Raw genomic sequence first — 24,787 nt, forward strand, 5'->3', positions numbered from 1 at the left:
TTACTTGAAATCTGCACCTTGGAGTTTTCCAAACTTCTCTTGCTTTCTGTTGTGCCAGGTAATAACATTCTTGCACCACTTCAAGCTGTGCTGGTCATCAGGGCCTGGTGCAAAGCCACTGGCGATGCTCCTCCTCCTTCCTGGGAAGGCATCCGAACTGGTGTCACGGGGCTGGTTGTCCAGTGCCGACAGGGCTGGCATACGCTGGGACAGGATGGCAGCTGTTGAGGTGCTCAGCCAGCCAGGCTTTAGAAGAAGGAAGAGGTGAGGAATGTCTGCCTACGCAGAAGTCGTGGGTGCCTCTGAAGCTCCAAGGTGAGCCCATTTTTAAATTGTTGATTCCCCAAAATACAGACAAGAACATGAAAGCTGTTGCACCCTCATTACAAAAATGAGCCCCAGAGCACTTGCCTTCCAGGCAAACTGTAAGGTTGGAAACGTACACAGCTAAAGTCCGCATTGCTCAAGCTCGTATGGTCTTACAAGCCTGGATCTGAGATCACGTTAGAAAAAAAAGACATCATGTGCAACCTTTGCGCTTCAAAACCTTTACGATATAAATCACAAGCTGAGTCTTAGTGCTAAATGGAAAAAAACAAAACAAACAAAAAACCCGCCAAAACAACCAATCAACAAAACCCCCAAAACCAGAGCTGCGAGGTTAGTCAGTAAAGATAAAGCTCTGGCTTGGAAGCGTCCACAGAGATGTCATTCAGTCCTCAGGTGGTTTGCTTGCCTAACAAGTGAGTAGAAATAGTTAGCAGAATTGTCCCGGTAATCAAACGGCTGCACCAGACAAGATCTGAGAGACTACATCTACCCGGCAGCATGAGTTGAAGGCGAGACCCGAGCATACGTAACTCAGTTTACAGATTACGCTCACAGACGGCTAAATAAAGCACATGGTTTGGGAGACAGTCGAGCAGTGGAAGCAGGTACAGGAAGCCTGTGTGATTACAAGCTTTTTTAAAAAGTCCATGTTTTCTTTTATAGCAAAAAGTAAATGCTGTTAGAGACACAAAGCCTGTGCCTGGGAAGAGGCCGTTTCCCAGTACACACCGCCAGAAAGACTGCCTCGTGTCAGTTACCAGCTGGGGGAGTGCGGTGCAGAGCCAGAGCCCAGTGCGGAGGGATGAGCGATGAGCCCTCGGGAAGGGCGGCCGGAGCGCCGGCTCGACAGAACGCGCAATCCCGCTGGGCTGCAGCAATGCCCGGGCCTGCGCGGATGGTAGGACCTGTCATCAGTCAGGCATCCGCCTCCGGGAGCCAGGGGCGGGGGGAGAGTTACACTGCTTAAATACAGCAAAGATGATTTTAAAAAAAACCAATCAGGTGAAGGAGGAAGGGATCCAAGAGAAACAAATTGGTAGAGAATACAGTAGCATAAGAATGTGCAGGTAAGAGAAGGCAATGGCACTAAACTAGCTAGTGGAGCTGAGCTCCTGGGTTCACCCTTCTGCAGACAGTCTTGCATAAAAATAAGCAGAAAATAAATGATGTTGTGATAACATAACTCTGGCTGTTTAGCCTTAATATAGCCATCATGTTTAAATTCTCTGTTCCTTCAGCCAGGCACATCATCCGGCAAGGATGTTTTTATTTCTTTTTCTGTCAGAGGAAAAACACCGTACTGGAAAATGAGGCTATTTTGGAAATTATTAAAAGCAAGAACTAAAAATACAGTGCTTTTTTCGTGGGGATGGCAATAGGGGGTGGGGGTGGTTGTCTTGTGGGGTTTTTTTTACTTTTTATCTTTCTCCCAAAGCAGAACCTTGGAAGTTAATGCACATAACATCTCCTTTGTAAAGCGTTGTCTTTGCAAAAGAGTAGCGAATTTTGTGAGACAAGACAGAAATGTCTTCCTACTGGCTATAGTTGGAAGGCCTGAAAAATGCGTTCAAGAAACTTGGGCTAGGACAGAGGCAAGTCTGATTGATTGCCATAATCAGAATGTCATGAAGTGCAAGATAGAAGTTAGCTCATAAACTGATAAGGGTAGTTATATGCACTCCAGCAAAAAGGACTGAGTACTGAATTACAGAAAACAGGCAAAGAGCCCAAGATGGACAAGGTTCATAGTTTGAGCAGCCAAATCAAAAGAGAAGGCCAAGCACAGGGAGCACAAAGGGATATGCAGTTCAAAGCCTGACACTGCAAGCAGAGGAGGCCAGGCAGCTTGCTGCTGAGTGTCCCTTTAATACAAAAACCGGCACTCAGCGATTGGTGTTTTTTTTTTTTAAAAGGGGAGGGAGGGTGGCAGTGAGCTGGCCTCAAAGGTTTAACTCTGCTTTTGCTACCACCATTCTGGTAGTTCCTGTGTTTGTTTTTGTAGAGCATTTGTAGCCAACAGTGAGCTTCAGCCCCTTTGATCAAAATCAGCTTTAGAGGCATACTCAGGGTTTGGGTCAGTCATTTACATGCAAGCACGACTGCGATTCAGCCAGCAAAAGAACAGTTAGGTGCAGACCACCCGTACAGCTTTTCATATTAATGAGCACAAATCCTTTAGTCTTGCAAACTGGGGTGTCTGTGTGGGATTTTTGCACCAACAGGCTGAAGTGCAGCGCTCTATACAGCACTATGGTAATCAAGAGAACACATGGTGAGACATTTGGCATCTACTCTATAGAAGCGCCTCAGCCCCTATATTTCATTAGGGGACATTACAATTTCCTTTAGAGCTGCTAAGCCAGCTGGCCAAAAATTGTTCTTCTTTTCTCACCCACTGCACACTGACAGGCAAGTCAGTTAATTGAACAGAAATTCTCCCCCTTCCTCCATTATCTGAGCATCAAAGCAAAGAACCGAAAAAAAAAAAATATAAATCATTTTGTGCCCAGGCTGATATGTTTTACCAAGAGCTTTGTAAGATGGAATCAACCAGTGCTATCAACACCAATTTTAACAAATATTTTTACTTCCAAAGGTATTGTGCTAAATTAAGAGTGTCACATGTTATCTGTGTTCCACAAAGCGCAGGACAGCTGCTGCTGCGCAAAGGTAGGTGCCAGGGTCAGTTACCCTTTACCTTCAAAATGGGTCCTGCCTTCCTGAGCGAGACCTTCAGAGGTTCATCTTTCAGAAGCGCTCGGAGGTTCTGCAGCTGAAAGCTGGCTCTTGGCCCACACGTGGGTGACTCGGCTGCTGTGGAGCGCTGGTGAGCTTTCAGCTTGGTATCACCAAAGGCGGTTTGCAGAACCTGAGTAGCATCTTCACAAGGCCAACAACAGACTGTATAAGAAAAACCAGGCAATAGAAACCAGTTAGATGGAAAAGATAAGTTTTGGCTGTTTGAACTAAAAAAAAGTAGGTTACAAGCCTTTATGGCAAAGAACAACCTTTCTCACAAGGATTCCACCAGAAGAAATGATAGAGGTGTTAGAATAATGGCTGGTGCTCACAGCAAAGACAACTCACTGCCCTTTAGGCTCCATAAAACACACGTGAACGTGGAATTATCCTGACTGCTTCCAAAAGCATTTCTCTGTAAGAAGCACTTGAGAAGAACTGCACCAAGAGAGTGTTTTGCAATTTGCAGCAGAAACGTAAAAGATGAAAGACTCTAACAACCACAGTAAATCTATTATTTTCTGCTTGTAAATATTGCAGTGACTCTCAGTGGGTTCTGGGCAAAAAGAAACACATGGCAAACTTTTCAAAATGCCATTTCATAATGAAATACAACTTTGCCTGTTACCGTTTGTGGGAGAACACGAGGTTACAGGCACACTACAGGCTGCTGAGAGCGCGTGCAGATTTGACTGCCTCATCTCAGTCCCCCTCTGGACCACCAATTAGCTGCGATTGCTTACAGCCTATGAGGTAGCTCATTGTCTGCCCTCGGTAACTAAAGCTGATTGTCACCAATCTGTATAAAGGAAGATCCAGCAGCCACCAGAGCTAGCTTTACAGAAGAATACGCCAAGAAGGATCTATTCCTCCCTGTCCTATTTTACTACAGACAAAGGAAGTAAGGCTGAGAAGTTGGGTAAATGGAGGGGTGAAATGGGAGTACGGCCAAGGTCTTACATCCTAAGATGCTTTACTTGCTGGAGTACAAACAGTTTTGCCGTACATGGATCTCCTTGCTAAACCTCTTTGCATTCAAACTCCCTTCCTCAATGGCAGATCTGAACAAGCTTTGGGGACCATATGTCAGAGCTTCAGGTTAAAAGCTTTGTAATTAGTTAATTTTAACAGAACCATTACCAGGCGGTGGGGCTGTTGTCATGAAGAGCTCAGGTGGCTTCTTATAAAGATCAAAATCAATGTGCCGTTTGTCCCAGCTCCATCTGTCCCGTGAGAGCACTGGCTCCATGTTAGCATGCAGAGCGTTCTCCTGCCATTTCTAAATGAAAATTGAATCCCTTTAAGACAGGCCAAAATCACCAGTGAGGAGTCACAAAAAATAAGTTAGCCGTATTCTTGGGTAGCAATCTAACAACTACCATAATAGGATCTTACCAAAGTCCAGACTTTACTACACAAGACTATTTCTCTAAGTAGCCTTTCAATTTGATGTGTTTGATACACCTGAGTAAGAACAAAGATCCATTTTGTGAGCAAGCTGCTGATAGTCTAGTACTGAGCTGTCAGCTAACATACAGGCACTTACAGTATACCTGAGAAATACCTGGCAGGGGATTCAATTTCATATTTATGTCACATTTCTCTGCAATGATATAAAGGGTCTGTTGCGCTTTCCTGTATTTCATACACAGCTGCTAAACTTGCCGGCAAACGTGGAGCATCCCTCTCATCCATGCCAGTCCGTGTCAATATCCTCTTCCGCACAATGAGACTGTAAGAGGATAGACCCAGCCCAAAACCTAACGAGTTAGTTATCTTTTCCCCACGGCTGGCTGTACAGAATTGCCAGAATAGTGAGAGCTATATATCATCTCAAGGATAATCGTAAAGCATAGCGCTTTTAGAAAGCAGAAGCTGTCCTAGTGCTTCTAAAACTACAGTCAGTAGTATTAAACTCTTGGGGCCAAGAGCCCAGGTGTCCCGAGGAAGCAGGTGGGATCGTGGCAGGAATATTCATCATCATGATTGCAAAACAGAGTTCAACTTTTTGTGGTCCTCTGACTACCCACTGCTGAAATACCAGTTAGATTTTTTTCAGACAAAACTATCCTTCCTAAGCTAGAAATTAACTCCCACTCTGTTGTTAGCCGTGTACTGTCACTGTTTCACCTAAAACCGTGTTGTTAAAGGATAGCTGAGTCAGTACAGAAACTGTACATTTTACAGTATTATTATACATACTGTACAGGTATCTTACTGTATAGAAACAGTACAGATATTTTAGGAATCCAGAAGAACTCCAAGATTTTTTTTTGCCTCCCAAGAGATGGTGTCACAGAAGATGGTCAAATTCCGTGTTTGAGAAGAAAACCAGGATGGTTAAAGCAGCAATGTATCAAAACCAGACTGCTTCAGACTGGGACCCTAATAGCTTTCTGCTTTTGTTCCACCTTTCAGGTAACATGAATGGTAGGCTCAGAATCAATCTCCGTTATCCAGTATAACTCTGGTCATGCCTGTGAGGTCCCTGCTTGAGCTGAAGGAGCCTCCTTCCTCTTTTCTCTCAGCTCCATGGCTACAGGCGCTACGCAGCTATCGGTACTGCCAGTTACACTTAGTGCCATTCAGGGTAACACGTCAGCTCTCTGCCCCCCTCTCATCCCATCAGTAGGTGCCAATGGTGAACACAACTTACTAATCAACTGCTACTCCCACACCAAATATCACAGTCCCCCATGTATTTCAGTTCGGTAACTCCGGTACCAGTCACAGCTGCTGCACCGGAAGGCTGCTGCCCCTCTTTCAGCTTCTCAGTTTTTGCTCCTGTGCTGCCCAGTTCCCCTCCTCTCTTTTGTCTCTTCAGCAAAAGGCACCAGCGCTCAGACTGCACTGGCTCGCTCTTGGTCAGGGAATCTTCTCTGCTCCTTCACGAGAAGATACGTTCTGCAGCACCATGGGTCAGGAAAAAGCACTCATTTTCGTGAACCATTTCACTTCAGCTATACTCTAACCTTTTTGAGAAACTACTTTAATTTGTATGAAAAAAAAGAAGACAAATAAAGCCTGAAAATTAAATGAACACGTACGCATTCTTGCAAGATACGATAACGAGCCTCCAAGCATTCAGCCTGTTGCACTCTGTGCCATGACTGCGTTCAATTAATTTGGTAGAATTTACTGATCCTGCACCAAAAAACCCCTGTTCTATTCCCTTTATTTCCTCATCTTGACAATTCTAATAACATACAAATTTTCTTCCTAACACAGACCATATGCACTGGAGTATGCACAATGCTGGAGACTGTTCCAAACGGGGAACTGTAAACTAGTGAAGGTGATGCGCCAGTAAAACGGCAGGAAATTAGAAGCTAAATAGTAGAGAGCAGGCGAAGGGAAGGAGGACACAGGGCAGAAAGGAACTGACAGAGAACACACAATGGTGGAGGACAAACACTCCATAAAACTGTAACTACAAACCGTAAATAAACAATGGAGGAAAAATAAGCTGTGAGGGAATTTGGCAACATGAAGGAAGGCTGCGCCTGCACCGGCAACTCATGAAGAACAACCTGGAACCCATTCATCATGGAATGCAATACTATGCTCGTTCTGACACTAGACCTCACTTGGAAATTTAAAACAAAGCACTCTATAGTCCATTAATACCTATTAATATCGGCAAATGGGTTTTCTGTATGTGTTCATGGTAGAATTTGCGTACCCAAACAAAGTACCAACTGGGTGAACAAGATGCTGCTGTGCCTTAACTGCAAATATAGCGTCACCCTCAAAAGAGCTGCCTGGGCTGTACCTCTCAAAAAGACTTCCATATACGAAAGCATTCTGCCTCTTTCAAGACTCCTAAAACGCTTGAGTTCACTTGGGAGTGTTGATTTAAGTTTTCTGTTACCTCCCTTAACTCCTCCAGATGTGCTTCATCAGGCATCTGAGGGTGCAGGTTGCTTTCAATGCTGCTCTTAAACCCGGGAAATACAAACCCCTCCGGTGACAGCCACATACTCTTGGATTTTGCACAGAATTCCTTACAGGCAGCGACCACATCCACTGGGTCAAATGTGGCAGACAGATACTCATGACAATAAGTGAATCTTTTCTTTGGTTCCTACACAAAAAAGATTTTTATTTTTTTGTTGTTAGTGTGAATTCCCCTTTGCTGGGAGCGCAGCCCATAGGGTACAGAACCACTGTCGTTTCTTTCCTTAAGAGTGCAAGTAATCATAGAACAAAATTATACAAAATATATATCACTAAATATTTTTTTAAAAAATTAAATTCAATTCTATCATGCTCCAACGATGGAATTAATTACAAGTGATATAATGGGATGTCTGTAAAATTATTACAGAAAGAAATATCTTTAATATTATGTGCACAAAACCAGATCTCTAGGTCATACTGTGCTCATGGTACTTCATAAACTGTTTCCACAGAGCTGCAGTAATTTCCACTAGCTAACAGGAAAATGGCATTTGTTATTAAGATTCAAGCCAGCCATTCAGACAAAAGCAGATAAACATGATTCTTCAAATGTGTTCTTAAATGTGTTCTTCAAATCACTTAATACTGCATACGCTGACACTGCAATTACTCAAATTCTCCCATTTATTAATGTGTGGGACACAGAACTGGACGTGACCACCGAGGTTATCAAAGTCTGCACTCAAAATCACAGCCCAAGTCATGGAGATGAGACAACTGTAATGAACAGCATAAGAGCAGAATTTTACACAGCAACGAAGAATACTTCTCAGAATGAGATCTTTTTGGATCCCAAATTCCCTTCCTATGTGTGCTAACATGGAAGTTACTATTGTAAAACTAAAGCCAAGATCTTCCAGTTATGCAGCTCATTTTACCTTTGCCATTTCCTGGCGAAGACGCTTCTTTGCAAGTTCTGCCGAATTCAGGCTCTGACAGCTGTAGTTAAAGACAGATTTGCCATCACCAGGAGAAATCCTGAAAACTTCAAACTTTGGCTTTTTCATCTTTCCTTTGAGTTGGCGTACAGCACCAATGTTAGCCTGCAAAGAGAGATTACATGTGAGCTCTGTCTGAATTGAGAATTCAGAGTGTTATGAAAAATTATAAACAAGCAAATGATTCTGTAAACATTAAACCAAAAAAACTTTAAAAAACTCCAGCAAAACATAATCTATATTTATATATAGATTTATTACACAACAGCTCTTTCTTACCAAAATACTCCACAAAAAGACTATTAAAAAGCAACAGCACCATTTCACCCTTGGCATGTGACATCCTGCAAGACGAAGGGCAGCAGACTGGAGGCAAGCACTCACCAGGGAATGACTTCTTCTTACAGATCTAAATGTTTGTTCTGGAAAGCTGATGCTGGTCATCTTCAAACATGTGACAGGGGATGCACCATTCATTAGAACACTTCAAATTTCTCTACTGACACAGTATAATTAAACGCTTGTACCTTTTCATTGACTTAAGAACGTCATTCTACTGTTTATGGTAATTATGGCTTTGAATTCAGACTCAGCCATAATAGGTAATTACAGCAAGACAGTAAAATTGCATTTCCCTTTTTTTTCCCTTTTCTTTAATCCAAAGCCTGAAAGGTTACCTTACCTGCTATTAAAAAAGAATTTCATATTTTCTTTTCCTCTGTTATCCTCTTGATGCAAAAGCATGTATAAAACGAAAACTGGTTAAGACACGTACACTGGGAAGACTGCTAACTTTATACAAATAACAAAATAACTCTACACTTAATCTATGCGGAATGATTAGGCCCAAGAGCTCGGCTGCTCTCATACTCCTATGATGTTATAAATGCAAGCACCAGGAACAATTACATAAGACTGTCTTGTTTTGTAGCCTCTTTTATCAACAGACTAAGACTGAAAAAGGAAATACTTAGGAGTTATATTTCTTTCAGTATCTCCAAGACAGTACTCTTATACAGGAACACAGATTTCTACATATCAGGCAAAACCTCTTTGTATTAAAATATATACAGGAAAAAACATTCAGAACTATTCTTCACAAACCACGGGACGGCTAGAGTCCTCAACTAAGCAAGATACTCCAAAAACCCAATTCAGACTCCCAGGAAACATGCAGGATACCCCTTTCTGTGACGGCTCTATTAACAGGAAAGGGTTTGGCTTCAACCCATTTTCCCTGAGGCAACAGAATGGTAGATGGACACTGGTAACAAGACAGAAGAGGTTCTAAAATTCTTCACCATTTCCTTAAAGCTCAGCTCAGCCCAGCCCTGTCTGCAACTGCTGATTTTACTTAGATAACAATAAGTGCCATCATGGTTGCCCAAAGGCAAGCAAGCCTTTCACATGGCAAGAGAAGAACGCACAATTTTCACATGAGCTTAGTTGACTCGGTGCCCCACAATCATTTGAAGCCTGGATGACATGCTAAAGCACAATGCAGGAACTATGGAAAACAAAGAGGTAAAGAAAAATAGGAACCAAACCCAAAAAGAAATTACAAATCCTTTAAATAATCAGTTTCGTTACCACTCACACAGTGTCTCCTCTGTTTACCACTGAGCGCCAAAATTGTCTTCCCCATTGAGAAGCAATTCCATTTGCAATTCAGCTTTCGCAAAATAAAATTATCCTGCACTTCTTTATAATATTTGTACAATACTTACAAACACCCTACCAAAAGTCTCATGAGTCATTGTTTCAGGAGACAAAGGAGGTGTTGATTAAGGATATGAAGTTTTGCAGGTCTGAGGCTTGCCTCTGGCGTATCACAAACTACTCACCCCAACGTGGTTTCTCTCAAAAGACATTTTGTCTGCCATTTCTTTCTTCCACTGCACATACACTTCATTGTAGTTATCTAATGAAGAATACACTGCTTGTTTCACTCTGCTAACTTTTCCTGGCAGCGTATAGTCATCCGAGGAAAATGAGAGTAAAGGAAGTTTCTGAGTGAAGAGATCCTCATCAGTTAAGGGAACTCCGTAGTCGTGACTCAAGACTGTGATCATCTCCGCGGAGGGCAGCAGATCCCCATGAACGACATCCCTCAGCCTCTTACTGTGGCACAGGTAACTGAGCCTACAAATAGACATCAACATTTTATTAGTTTACAAAAACTTTACTGCAATCAAATCATTACAGTTAATATGACTGTGGCAACATGATAAAACCTTCTTGAAACACCTATTTATTAAGAAGTTCGGGTCAGTTCATGCATGCTGGCATTCAGCAGCAACACAGAAGTTTAGCAGTTTAATAAACCTACGAGGACTTAGGCGCAAGTTAGTTGCTGAATTTCTCTAGCCTCTGGCTGGAAAGGCAATAAAGCAAATTCCCTTCATGCACACTGGTTCTAGTGCATAACCCACATTTATGTTGAACACTCCCTAAAATCCATCCTGCCTTACCTCAATTTTACAGCTCATTCTGATCAACTTTCATTCTACACGCCATTCATGACAACACTTACCTCATATCTGATTTCTCTCAATTCACGAAATACGGCCTGAAAACACTAGTGTCAACACAAACGCAGTTCTAAATATATGACAGCTATTGAGCACCACACACACACTTTGTACACACACACGTAATTCAATTCTCAGTCTCTCTGGCTCAGGCCACAGCAGAGGCCATGAAATAAAGGGACCTTATCCAATAGCCAAACATAGTATTATGATTCCTTGCCAAAAGTGGAAAATTGTTAATTCATTTATTACATAGCTATTCTATTTGAGGAGAGTAAGTTTACAAAGTACCGGAAAAGAATTCAGTTGTAAAACCACTGCAACAACATTATTTCCCTACCGTTACTTCTGAACAACACAGGCAACCGATAAATAACATTAATTTCAAAATTGCATCTGCATTAATGACACAAATGGAATTGATATTGGTATGTTAAAAAACAAATTGGACATTGTGCATATGGATCACGAGCATTAGTTTTTCTACAGTTAAAATTACTTTCCTGGCTAATTCTAGCAGAAGGAAACATATCAAGAAGCAGCAGTTTCTGTCGTGCACACATTAAACCACTGACTACAGCAAACCAAAAACTAAAAAAACCCCAGGAGTTCTACAGGTTAGAGACTGCTCTTGAACACAGTCACAGTCTGTATAATCTAGTGAAGAATTTATTTGTATTTCTCTGAATAACTACAGACACAGCAGAAGGAGGGTATGGCAAAAAGGACTAACACCCAAAGCCTGCGACATGATTCACTCATCCGTGACGGCGTGTTACTGGAAAGAGCTGGTGTCTGGAAGGACATTGGCTCAGCCACTAAAGATGCTTTTACTGAGTAGTACAGAAGTACAGTGACCGTTCCTGCAGCTTTGCTTCTCTCTAGTGGAAAAATAACCCCCTGCATTTAAAATTATCCCAGCCATCCCGAAACCGTCACTTTCACTGCAGGAACCCGAGCCACAGCTATCTAGCAAGCTGCGCACAGTAGCCAACCTGCTGATTTAATTTTCTTTTTTTTTTAGCCAGGAGATACCACAACAAAATTTCACAAGAAAATTAACTACCAAGTATCTAAAACATGCAGCATTGCGTTATTTTCTACCTCAAATATTGCCAGCACACAGCTAAAGGAAGAAAGGTATTTACCAACTGAAGAAAAAAATAAACAGAAAAAAGGACTTTTAAGAACAACACAGCGACGGCCACCAGTCACCTTCATATTGTGTTCTTCTCACCATCTCTAGAGTAAACATGACACAAATTACAGATATGTGAAGAAGTACCCAAATTACAGGCAGATCACGACTATAAATATACTTCAGAACTTTAAGTGTAAAGGCCTCACTCTTCATTAGCTTTATGAGGTTAAGTTTCATTAGTCCTCAGCAAATAAACAGTTCTTGAACTTGACTGGGCCAGCCAACAAGGGGAAACAGATAGCCAAAACCAGCCTGCTAGATCAGCACTGCGCTGCCCAGGTAGCTTGACACATGCAAAATAAAACTTGTAGTAGACGGGTAATCCATATGTTATATATGTTAAGGAATATGTTTTACCAAAACGCAGGCATGTGGGAGGGCAAGGGGTAAGGCTGCTACAAGACTGTGTATACTACTGCAGATTAACAAGAATTTTTTATGAAATCAGACTGACATCTAGGAGACATTCACTCTTCCTTGTCTCGGGACTAAATGTCCCCAGGCATTTCAAATAAGCTTTGCAGGATTTCAGTTCAGAAGTTAATCTAAACAAGCCAGTCTATTTCTAGCAAGAAAGCAAGCAATCACAGTCCATCTCCGCTTTTGAAATCCAAGTAGCTTATATCAAAGATGGATGGTACCTTTTTCCACCTCTCAATAGATGTGTCTTAATTTACAAATAAACAAACAAAGAAACCCCACACAGAATTTTTTTCATAGATTACTAAATATCTAGATAGATAGAGATGTATGTGCATAAGACTTCACCCAATTTCTTTTTCTTTAATCCATCTCACGAGATGTAATGTCAGAGGTGCTTTAAGGCAAACAGCTGTGAATACCTGCATGCTGACAAAGTGAGCAACCTGGCAGAGATCCAGCAATAAATCCCGCAACAAAACCCTCAAACAAAAAACTAGGAATGGGAAACATATTCTCCCAACTCTCACAAAACTCTTCCTTTCTCTCGTTACCGTAGGAAGCCAGTTTTTAGAATTCCCCACTTAGTTCAAGTGACTTTCTGGCTCTATCAAGTCCTGTTTGGCCTCTTCTTTACTCCATCCTACAGCACCTCTAGGAGAACGGAGCAGAGAAGTAAATCCTTCCCAGACGATGCTTCTGACACCGGAATTTTCTCTTTCTTCTATTTGTATTATATTCAGATATTTTCTGATATACTATCCTACTGATACACCTCTCTTCTTTAGAAATTATAAACTGCCCAAACTAAAAGTGGGCTCACCGATACCGAGCTACCACTGCATCAGCCGTTCGAAAACCATGCTCCTCTGTCTTACACACCCGATCTCAAAACTGAATTACCCATCAGGCCCACAGACTGCTTTCATCAGGGAAAAGATACCCAAGAGTATTATTTTTTGTATCAAATATTCACTCTACTTTGCTAACTCTGAATCTGGACAAGCCATACCTGGTCAAGGCTTGGAAACAGGCCCAAGGAACCATACCTCTGACGTAGAGCAGAGGCTGTGCTGTTATAGCGAAGAGGGGCTGACAGAGGCGGAAACGATAAAAGATAGCTTCCAGGTCTGTGTACAGGCGTTGATGGAAAGACAGTTGTGAGTTATACAGTATTTCCAGTTGTCCATCTTCACGTCTGTAAGTCCTGTACCAAAGCACCCCAAGGACAAGGTTAAGACAATCAGCCTGTATCTCAGGTTTCCTCAGGTCTACAGTACAATTACTCTCTCTAATGAAACTGCTTTGGTTTTGTCCTTTAGATGGAACCTCTTACAGCCTTCACTTCACATAAACTGTTCTGAAAAATCTATTTTGGACAAAATTACAAAGATAATTGCAAACTCTCATAACTGAGTTGCACATGTTTTCTTTTTAAGCCACATGGCAAACATTTGAAAGGAAGCTCATTTCAGTTTCATCAGGGTCCTGCCCCTTAACAACCTTATTAGAGCTAAAAAAGCATTATATAAATATTTCTACTAAAAATACCAAAATTCATACTAGAGCAGTGAATAAAAGCTTCAATTTAGGCTACAAGTGATCACTGACAAGAGACAACTTTTCACGCAATAAATAATTTCAGTAACCACAATGAAGTTACTTGCATTAAACAAACAAACAAAAACCCACCACCAAACCACCACAGGAAAGCTTTAACAATGTGCTACAGTGCTGGAAAAAATATCAATTATTTTTTCAGCCTGAAATCTGGGGAGACATTCACTTTGAATTTGTTACATTTTCCCCTAAACTCAAAAGAAGAAAGAGCTTGCAGTCCGGATTCCTCACAGGGACTATTTTTGGTTTAGAGCCCATTAAGTATTTTTGCTATTATGTAGAATTGGCAGATTATAGTGCTGTTTCCACAAACCAAGTAGCAGCTTAACAAAAAAAAGTACATGTTGCCATACTTCTCATTTTAACTACATGGATGATCGGTGGTGTAACATGATAAAGAGGAGAAGATTATGCCTCAAAATGAAGCAGCCACTGGGACTCATATCCACTAAAACCACATAGAAAGCATCAGCTACATACTTGCCCATATATCTTTGTGTAGAAAGGGATGGGGGAAATATAAATCCAAATAAAACCTCTGAATCTAAGGAAATAACTGATGAATAACGTCAAACTCTCCTACCTTTCAAAGTGTCTATCCCATAGTCTCTTGATTGCTTTGTCTTTTAATCCCTCCAAGACAAAGAGATGAGTTGCTCCATCCAGTAAGTGAAAACCAGTAACAATATCCAACTCAGAAAGTTTCTCAAGTGTGGTTTTCAGTTTTAATGCAGCAAGAGCCATTCCAATTAAGTGTACAGGATAGCAGTCCAGCTGGAGGGCTTTAGCATTGATTTCTGTAATCTCTTCCACCAAATCATGTAATAAAGATGAATTATTGTAGTCAAAAATGTAGATTATACAACCATATGGGCAGTTTGTGACTTGAGCATCAGCAATTTCTGCTTGCATTCCCAACGGCACAGCTATTTCCACTCTTACTTTCAAAAGTGAGTCCGATTCTAGATAATGTCCCATAGGTAGCAGGGAAGAACTACTCACAGATTCTGTCACGTTCTTTTTTTTATCCTCCTCACTGAAGACAGCTGTATTTGGAGCTGAGCAGCTACGAATGGGAGCACTGACAGTCAAGTACCTTTTACCCAACAATAAATCAGTTAAACTGACTTTAGCTACCCCATGTGGATGCCACACTTTGTCCTTTGTAAAAGAATCACAGATTGTGGATTTGCAAGCAAGGAAGCTCACCTTACCCACTTTTTCATCTGCTTCATCTTCCCCAAACAAACAGGGGGGGTTTGTGTTGTTTTCCATGTTTCTATCCCGGTCATGAACTTCAATCTCCAAAGGTGGACCTCTAAGACACCTCTGTAATTCCCCAGGTTTCATCATCCCTGTTAGAAGTACATTAACATCCTTAAAGTAGACGTGAGTTCCATGGACTTGTCCGTGAGTTCGATGAGGTGGAAAGTCATGAAACTGGTATTTGCAGTAGGTGGGAATGCACAATCTCTAAGGAACAAAAAGATGAGGAGAAACAGACATTTGCAGCATTAACCTCTTTCTTTTTTATTTTTAACCTCACAGAACATTCAGCTTTTCTATTAAGGGAAGTATGGGGGATGTACTCCATAGCACAAATGACAGTCTTCCGAGGCAGCAAAGAGGCCACTCTACATGCCTGTATCCTGGGTTTTGGGAATATACTGTCCCCTTCATTTGTCTGTCCTCAACTTTGTTGACTTTCCAAATACGTCAGAAAAACTGACATTGCATCTAGATCATAAAAGGAGCATGCTGGGGACTGCAATGGCTCCGAGACCTTTTTTGTTTCTCCCCATGCATTCATCTGTAGGATTTGAGGCCTAAAACAAATGCCTACAGCTAGAAGTTAGGAAACTCAACAAGTATCCAGAGATACTGTAGAGAATGGACTGGATGATCTCCATCAGTAGCTATTTGTTTATAAATCCGGGGAAGCAAACAGGGGGATTCATTCCACAGTACTTGTTGTGGTTCCTCCACATAAGCGTCCATCTGCATTACGGCAGCCCCCAGGGAGCGGAGGCTACATGTCAAGGACTATCCTGACAACTGCAAATTTGAAACAGTTCAGTATTTCATTTTGCAAATTGCATTAGAAACTACAGAGTGGTTTTGTCTCCGTTATTGATTATGTTGCGCGATTATTGGTATTTTTCTCTTCATAAATGCTAAGCCAATGCGCCTCGTCTGTCACAAGCGCTGCAGTGTAAAACTCCACCACAGAACCATATGGGCCATTACAAAGTTCCTGACGTAATATCATTAAACTATTTCCACAAAAACAATAGCAAAACATCCTACGGATGTTAAGGACCAGGCTGATGCAACTTGGACCAGGTCTTTCAAATACTACTCCCTTATAATTCCACCTCAGACAGGGACCAACAAAATAGCTCCTGAAATCAAAGGATATAGGACCAAAGGATAAAGGACCTTAACTTCACTTTCACATCAACAATATATAATTACTCAGAAAAAAGTCTTTTTAAAATAGCATTTCTTTAAGCCTAAAAATGCAATCATTTAACAAGAGAACGTATTTGCTAACTCATCTCTCAAAATTTATAAATATAAACCCAAAAACTTTAAACTATGTTCTCTCCAATATAGAACTTTTTTTTGTGCACAGCATTTTTTAAGCTGTGAAACATTAGCTGTTTTTTGAAGTTAAATAATATTGCCCTGACTTGTCAGCAAATTGTTTCAAACAATATGGCACTGCGACTGAATTAGATCTTCTCTGGTTTACTCAAGATCCACTGCTCAGAAATCAAAAGGGGATGATGATATATAAATTATTGCCCTCGGAAAACACCAAGATTGCTGGTTTGCTGCCAGTACCTATGATACGTAGGCACTAATCTGGCCACGTTTTTTCAGGGAATATGTTAGTCATAGTCTTCAATTTTCTACTAATAAGGAAAGTTATGTCTAAAACCATGCCCATATTTTAAGCAAAGCTACTTGAGCGTAACGAGGAAATTCTTTCAGAAAGACGTAGCTGTATGTATTACCTGCAGCACTTCTATTGGTACAGGTGTGTTTGGGAGGCAGGTAGCTGAATTAATCCTTATAATCAGTGGATTCAACTCATGTCTTTGTCTTTCAGACAGAAGAGGTGTTTCCACAGTGAAAGTCACGTAAGCATCTAAAACTTTAGGATTATTTTCTGCCAGACGACTGATCACTGATTTTTCTCCTTTTTAAACACACAAGATTAAATACTGTTATAGAAGCAAACCCATCAAGGCACCCATAATTTGATGCAATTAATTACAAATCTCCACCGAATTTGTATTAAAATAAAACAAAAGTATTGTTTTAACTTCTTCAAATATTATTTATCTTTTACAGTGGGAAGAAAATAGTCTCCAAAGCAGTGTCAAAACCCTCACCCAGATGAACTGTTGAAAACACAGTTTATTTCTTTTTGAAGCTGCAAATATACGGTTCGCATAAACAAAAAAAATTAAAGCAGTTCACAGACTTTTCATCATAATTAAACTCTTTGCTAAAGGTAAACAAGCACCTTTAAACAAACTGGCTTCTCTGCAAGCGGCTTTGCCACTTCCATACCCTCAGCAGCCGAGTTCCGTGCTGCATGACATACCGCTACTTCTGTCTGTGTGCACAGAACAACGGGGAGATTTAACTCACTACACACTAAAATAGGACAATATATATTAATAATGAATGTTAATCTAGTTACACTCAGACACCTGCAGAAATACCCCACTCTACTCTGACCAATATCCCACTTTCAACCCATGCTAAATCAAACAGGATAGCAGAACTTCAGCGTACATGCTGACGGAGAACTACACCACAGGGTCGTTTTGGACATCTCGCCCTTCAGAGCACACAGACCTCTGAACGTATGTCAGCCTCCCCCAGATCAAAACCAAATCCCAAACCTTTCTCAACCAGACAGCTGTTATCCCTAGGGAATTTCATATTCTGGATTTTCCAAAACAGTTTCCACCAGCACAGGCGTTTCAGAGTACAGCTGGCATGTCGCTCCCTCCCTGCCCCGTCCTACCAGAGTGATACCTGAGAGGAGAGGCATGAGATCTAAGTGCAGTGAAGTAACGCCGTATTTCTTTGCCATAGTAGGATCAACATTTCTTTTAGGACCAGAAGCTCTTGTACCTGTTGATGGAAGGCAGAGTTGGACTGAGTAGGAAGAAGGAAACATTTTGCTGCGATTAATCAAAGAATTAATTTAAAATTTACTGCAGTAGGGAGCATAATTCAGTATCGGCCTTAGAAAAAGATGTCAATTATCCACTTTAACACCAACTAGTATTTCAATACGCTCAAAATTCCATTGCTGTGCACTATACTACATATAAAATCACTACTTTACGAGAAAGTTAACTTTGCAACAGCAAGCATTCGAAGTTCATGCAATTACCAAAATTCAATTTATCTTTGCCACCTTACTATTCCTCCCTTGTGTATATACATTATGACACATATATGGTACTCTTTGGGATACGTATTAAATTGTTTCCAGAAACCTGCATTTTATAACTTCCCGTCTACAAAACAGGAATATTATCATTCCTTTACCTCACAAGTATACCATGAAGACAGACTCATTAATATCTGCCACTTTCTTAGATGCTGAGCAATTATTCCCAAAATTCCTTTCACCCAGATCCAGTCTCCACCCAACCAGTAAAAGCACAGTCAGTCCCAGCCCCAAGTATTTCAATCCCAGCTTCAGATGCTTTGTCCAATCTGCTAACTAAGCAGGCACAGAATTTCAGCACAGGTAGTTTTAGCTTGACAAAAAAAGTAGCAAGTGAACAAAGCAACTTCAAACAACTGCTGCAGAAATATTACTGCTGCTGGTCCTGGTTTATTATTATTCCTATAATAAAAGGAATGGCAGAATGTTTTAAGGACAAATTTAGCACTCAAATGGAAGGAAAGAGGCATGCAACATGGTACTAAAGTTCTGTCTTTTAACAACAATAGTAATGCCACAAGAAACATTAGCAGTACCAAAATTACACTGGGGAAAAAACAGTCCTCCCTGAACATAAGCAAAATGATAACCCACAAAGAGAACTCCCTACATAAAGCGTGTAACTGTTCACCAAAAGCTCGTAACTGAAAAATTCCAACTGCCTTGATTTTGAAAGAAATAGCACGTGGACGTTTGAGAGAGAATTGTGTAGAACTGATCACGGAAGTCACGGGTCTCCAGAGTCACGGGAAAGAAAGAGCAAAGCAGAGCCACAAGGTAACCGGGGCAGATGTGGTTCACGGTTAAGCTCTTCAAGCACAGCCCTGCGCTGCGACCCGAGCTGCACACCACCACCTGCACGCACACAGGGCTCCAGAATGTCCCCCTCTTTCTCTGTCTTGCAGTAGGGTTTTCTTTGCTGCTCTTCAAAAGGTCTGTCCACAAAAGCAGGAGCGCCAAACTCTGCCACAGTGGACAGCAACAGAAACCAGCTGTCAAGTAAAGATTTGGTTGACAATATCGGTGCATTCACTTATTTAGATAGAACGATACCATAACTGAATGTTATCACGTGATGCTTACTGATGAGCAAATGTACTTTTCATAACGTGCCCTGGGAGCAGCGTGCACTGCAACCCTGTGATGCCATGCCGGTTTTTGGCCAGACAAACATGCTATTTAACAGGTGAATTAGTATATGCTGCAGCATCCATTGCTACAGTGGTTATCATCTCCTCCCATCTTTCACAGGGCCTTCGTCAATTATAAGCTACAGACGAGAGAGCAAAATATCTCTCAGTGGGGCTGTGGTTTTTCATTTAACATAATGAACAGGTACGGGAAATAAAAATGGAGTGTAAACCACAGATCAAAACCTGGCTCCTAGTGGAAAAAGTGATGTAAGTGATATGAAACAACTTGATAATTTTGTAGTTAAAATAGTTGGTTTAGCTCCAACATTACTCATTTACTATTTCACAAATTCCATCATTCTGTAACCAAGCCCCTTACAAATATCCCTCACTTCACCCCTGGAACACTCCAAGTGGCAGAAAAGGACCACCATCATCCCTGCTTCACACTGCTAGCTAAGGAAACTGAAAAAGAGAGCTTTACTAGATTCTGAAGAAACACAGGTCCCATAACTCTTTTTTTGTTTGTTTGTTTTAACCTTGAATTCTTAAATAAATAAATGAAAAACAGAAGAGAAACAGAATTTTGTATCTACCTTTTAAAATCTTGCCCATAGCTCCATCCAGAACTTACCATTCCTGGTGACTTTTTTGTCTGCTTCATATGTCAGAATTCCCACGTTATCAGATGTGTTCTCAGTTTCTTTTGAAGTTGAATTAACTGGAGGACAAGCAACTGCTTTCTGCTTCAGAAATTGGGCCTGATCCAGAAATTTGTTTTTTGCAAATATCACACTTCTGAAAACATTAAAAAGATCTGAAGTTATTTAAGAAATGTGGGAAAAAAATAATCCCTGCCATGCTAAAGGTTCCACCAAAACAATTTATTTAAAAAAAAATAAAAATCAAGTCTAAAAGAGCTCAACTGCCAGAATATACATGTAAAGGACATCAAAAAAGGGTATCAACAGGATACATGGTCCTTCTCTTCCGAGTAAGAGACCAAGTGCCTGAAGAGATGCATGAAGTAGAACATCTCGTAGTACATACTACAATACCGTAACTTACAGACTCTTCTGTACATCTGCTTTGCTTTTTGAGGAGAGAAATACATCTGTTCTATTACTGTTCACATTTGGTATACACTGTAACACAATTACAGATAGACCAGAAATCTAGAATTAATACCGTTTTGCTCTATTATAGAATGAGCTTCTTAGGGGGAAAATGCAGCCAGGAATGCTGTCACTTAGTTTCAGCATTAACGAGCTTCCCAAACTTTGTAATACCAGCCGCTGCTGTGAATGGTTCTCCACAAGACAGCACACATTTTATTCCCTAAAGTACCTATGCCCCTTACAAATTCAACATATTATTGCTGCTGAAAAAATGAATATTGATCAGAAACAATAGAAAAGGCTGTTTAACAGAGATAAATCTCACTGCTTTTTAAATCTCCTGAATAAATGATATTGTTGTCCCTGTCTTCAGATCACTGTTATATATTGTATCTGGAGGGCAGTGGTACAAGACACACCACAGCAAAATTATTTTATCTGTGAAGAATGCATTCGGCCCTAAAGATTCCTCGCAATGGGGTGACAGAATTGATGGCAGAATTTTATATGCAGTTCAAGGAAATACGTCTGTCCAAGACATTTTTACATCAGTAGTCACAAAAACTGGTCACTGTTTTGCTTAGCTTTATAGGCAGGATTTATAATAATAGCGGTTTGCAAATAAAGGCATTTGGTGATGCTTTGAGAGGTACAATGTTTAATAATGAAATAACGATACTTCGATATATGCAGATACATGCATGCAATCTACTTCTACTCTTTTACACACATATTATGACATTCATTTATTTTTTTTTAAGACTTTAATGTAACAAACATTTTCTTGCTAACAGCATAGACTACAAGAACCCCTTGTCATCGAGTCATCTCTGAGCGCAACTAGTATTACATGCTTGGGACACAACGCACAACTCTCCCTGACTGCTGCCCCTGCAGCTTCTCACAACGATTACTTTAAGGATTTCTGGTGCTGAACATTGTCTCCAGATTATCATATTCCATCTATGGCATTTTCTCTCAGATTTACTAAGATGTGCAACATCTTCCCTTTATCCTTGGCATTAAATCTTTCAAACATCCCTCCTTCCTCCTCCTCCCAGGAATTTCAATCTCAGAGGTCTACGTTCACAAACATGACTTTAATTCAGACAGGCATCCATGCAGTGAGCACTGAATCAAGTCTGCGGCTGTGAAGCTTGAAGCAATGTACGTTTATAGGACCAAAAATAATAATTTATTACATGGATCAGGCCAAGCATTTCCCAAATAACTCTACCTTTCCTCAGAGATGTTTCAAAAAGGATCATAGTAATAGCCGGGAGTGGGGAGAGAGGTAGTCAGTTGCGCGGTTTTGCAGCACTAAAAATGATCAACATTAAAAATACAGCTTTTTGACATCTTTGTATTCCTATAAAAACATAGTCAAAATTGTTAATATATGGTTAATGAAGTAGTGAATGACAGACTGTCAAAATAATTGCTTGGGGAATAAAAAAATCTAATTAAAAAAGCTTACATGTGGTTTTATAAGTAAACCATCACTCTAAGTAGAAAACCAGACCTGCCAAAACTAAAACCAACAAGGCTGCTTCGTTTGCCTCAATAAAAAAAAGAAAAATCACTGCAAAGAGTCAGAGGCCCTAGAGACCGTCACTATATATAGGAACCTCCAGGTGCTGGGAATAAACGAAGGAAAGCATACTGTGGAGTTCACGGGGGTAACGGGGAATTTATTGGTGGATTTGTTGGAAACCTGCCCACTGGAGACTGAAAAGGCAGAGAGGATATCAGACCATATGTGTGCATTTACAGCAGTATTAACAATTTTTCTGGAACCAATTTGAGAGAAGAAATGCGGCATACAATTATTGTGACTGTCATACTTCCTGGCTGTACACTTTTGACATAAAATGAGGGAAGAAGGAAGCTGATTCTTTAGAAAAAAAGATTCTTTTCCAGGTGCACAAAGGAGCAGCAAAACTTCGCCAATAATAAAACTGGTAAAACCTAACTTCCTGAAGCTCAGATTTGCTTGTAGAATAGACATGTAGCCTGCTTGTCAGGTAACTGACTAGTGCTCCACAAGGAATGAGCATTACGATAACAATAGCTCTTTGAACACGAAGCTTGAAAAAAACCCAAACCATCACCACAGTCACAATACCGGTGGAATGAGAATGTTCAGGTATATGAAAGAGCAACAGTGATGTACGTACGGATATAGCATTAATTGATTTTATCCCGTTTGAGCTTCACTTGGAAGAAGTAAATGTTTTCAGAAGAACCAATATCCTGATGAATATTCTTCCATAGCTCTTGTGTCATTAAACTGTAATACCTCTAAATACGTCTCCAGTAAAGATTTTGGGGGGTTTTAGAAAACTATTACAATATTTCTACCTAAAAAGGATTCCAATTAATCTGTACTGAAAGTTATGTTTGCATGAAGACTAAACTAATACTCCGAATTTTGCAAAATACTGATCTCATTTGTTCATGTTTCACCAGAATTTTGTTCTGGCATGACAGATAGTGTACATGCATGCAAGGGAACAGCAACAGCATAAGGAACTACTCTTTCAGACTGAAACTGAACAAATATCCTTCAAATATCCTTATACTTCAGCAATAAAGATGCTTCTGAAATGCAGAGCAAGTCCAAAGTAGGGTAACGCCCTGGAGTTCTACAGTAAATCTTACACAACATGGACACCCATCTTTGAGCAGAAAGGCCGCACTCACGGGACACGGAGTAGCAACTGCTCACATTCTGAGTGACAGAGCAAGATTTCACCAGTGCTATTTTTGGAATAAAAACCCTACTTAATGTCAACAACACCAACTCACATTTGCACCGAGTAACTCGTCCCATAAGCCATTAACAAATAAAGTTCCATTCCGAAGGTTGTTTTTTCCATTTCTATTATCACAAACAGATACGTAAGACAAACACGCTAACCCGAATGATTCAAGCAGTTATGAAGCTTCAGAGGGCCCCACTTTATTTTGTCGTGCAATCACATGGTATTTACTTTCATAGTAAAAAATACAGTGCAGAAGGAAATAGCTCATTTAGCAAAAGCTGTAATACGGTGGACATGAACGGGAAGCGTCTGTTTAGCCTACAAACCAGGAACTGAGAGCTGTTAAAAACAGAATAGGCAGCAAACCAGGAATTACGCAAGATGATACAACAAGACATCGATCAAAAATCAAGATTCTCTCAAATTTTACACTACAGTACCTTTGTTAAAGAAGGATCCAGTCTGTGGCAGCTCAAAAGAATACAGGCTAGGAACCTAAAGCAAAGTGGCTGGACTTTCTACGTGCTGGGAGAGGTTTTTTTAAAGATAGTTTTGCACTTAAATGAAAACTATCCAAAATAAACTAAAGATTTTGCTTCCATGTGCAATTCAACATTCTTGCCAGTTTTCTTCATCTCTACAAATGCATGTTTTCTTTCTGGCACGCACAACCCATACCATTTGAACGGCAAGATTCACTTACAGATGCACTCATCAGAAATAGCAGTGTTCTCACTTCATACAAAATACTCGGAAACATGTCTGTAAAGCTGAGTTCATAAATTTCTGCTGAAGGCATGAAGAGTCCTTTCACTGACTTCACTTTTTGAGCAGAGTAACAATCTGACTAAGTCTTCTTCGGGAGAAAGTCTTAAACTTGCATAAGAGCATAAAATGAGAAAAGATATCATAGAATAGAGGAGTGGATTTGTTATCTTGTACTATCACCAATTAATGTTTTAGAAGCAAAATGGGAACCTCGAGAAAGCAATTTAAGAGTTTACATTTTTTAGATGACATTCTGGATGACGTGTTCGAGATACACCCTATTCATGATTCATTTCTATTTCAAGTGCAAAGTCTTCCGTTATGAATAATACCCAAGGAAATATCTTTTTTAAATTTGTCTCAAGTCTTGAACCCTCTACCTTTTCTAAAATTTTAGAGTTACATGCTGATTGTTAGAAATTTACCACCGAAAACTATTAAAACAAATGACCTGTTAAACCAAAAGAGTGAATAACTGTTCCTAAAACCAGAACAGAAGAAATAAGGAACTATGCTACTACAGCAGTATGAACTCAGGTTACTTTAATTGCTTTAGAAAATTACCTCATGGTAATTTGACCCCACACAAATTCATAGTTACAGAGTTGATTCGTTGAGCTCACAAGGCAGCAAAGGCTGCTCTGCGAGCAATTGTTATTGCTGACACTACCTCCAACCCGGCAAAAAGGATGAGGTACCCTGACCACCACTCCTCACTTTTGCCACTTCCGAACACCTTCAGCTGGGCAACTAGCAGTAGAATAACGCCTAGTTCCTCCTCCAT

At 40.5% G+C, this 24,787-nt stretch overlaps 1 protein-coding gene across 1 annotated transcript; it reads right to left on the minus strand.

Annotated features, from left to right (window-relative positions):
• On the minus strand, nucleotides 1-24,787 carry LOC104290795 (uncharacterized protein FLJ43738). Its single transcript, XM_009889952.1, has 11 exons — nucleotides 24,681-24,787; nucleotides 19,987-20,150; nucleotides 19,085-19,182; nucleotides 14,323-15,212; nucleotides 13,132-13,326; nucleotides 9,812-10,109; nucleotides 7,908-8,072; nucleotides 6,941-7,153; nucleotides 4,210-4,348; nucleotides 3,029-3,210; nucleotides 1-246 (listed from the first exon to the last, which is right to left on the minus strand). Exons 1-11 carry the CDS (start codon nucleotides 24,785-24,787, stop codon nucleotides 1-3), a joined length of 2,697 nt encoding a protein of 898 aa, XP_009888254.1.

Source organism: Charadrius vociferus, unplaced genomic scaffold (genome assembly GCF_000708025.1).
Source record: "Charadrius vociferus isolate BGI_N301 unplaced genomic scaffold, ASM70802v2 scaffold67, whole genome shotgun sequence".
Taxonomy (NCBI): Eukaryota; Metazoa; Chordata; class Aves; order Charadriiformes; family Charadriidae; genus Charadrius; species Charadrius vociferus.

Bases quoted from the DNA above. Each gene is read 5' to 3' on its own strand.
- LOC104290795 (XM_009889952.1), bottom strand. From the start codon at position 24,787: ATGGAGGAGGAACTAGGCGTTATTCTACTGCTAGTTGCCCAGCTGAAG. The intron at 19,183-19,986 runs GTAAGTTCTGGA...CCACTGTGGCAG, and splicing joins CAAAAAAGTCACCAGGAATG to AGTTTGGCGCTCCTGCTTTT. The intron at 3,211-4,209 runs GTAATGGTTCTG...GGCCTTGTGAAG, and splicing joins GACAACAGCCCCACCGCCTG to ATGCTACTCAGGTTCTGCAA.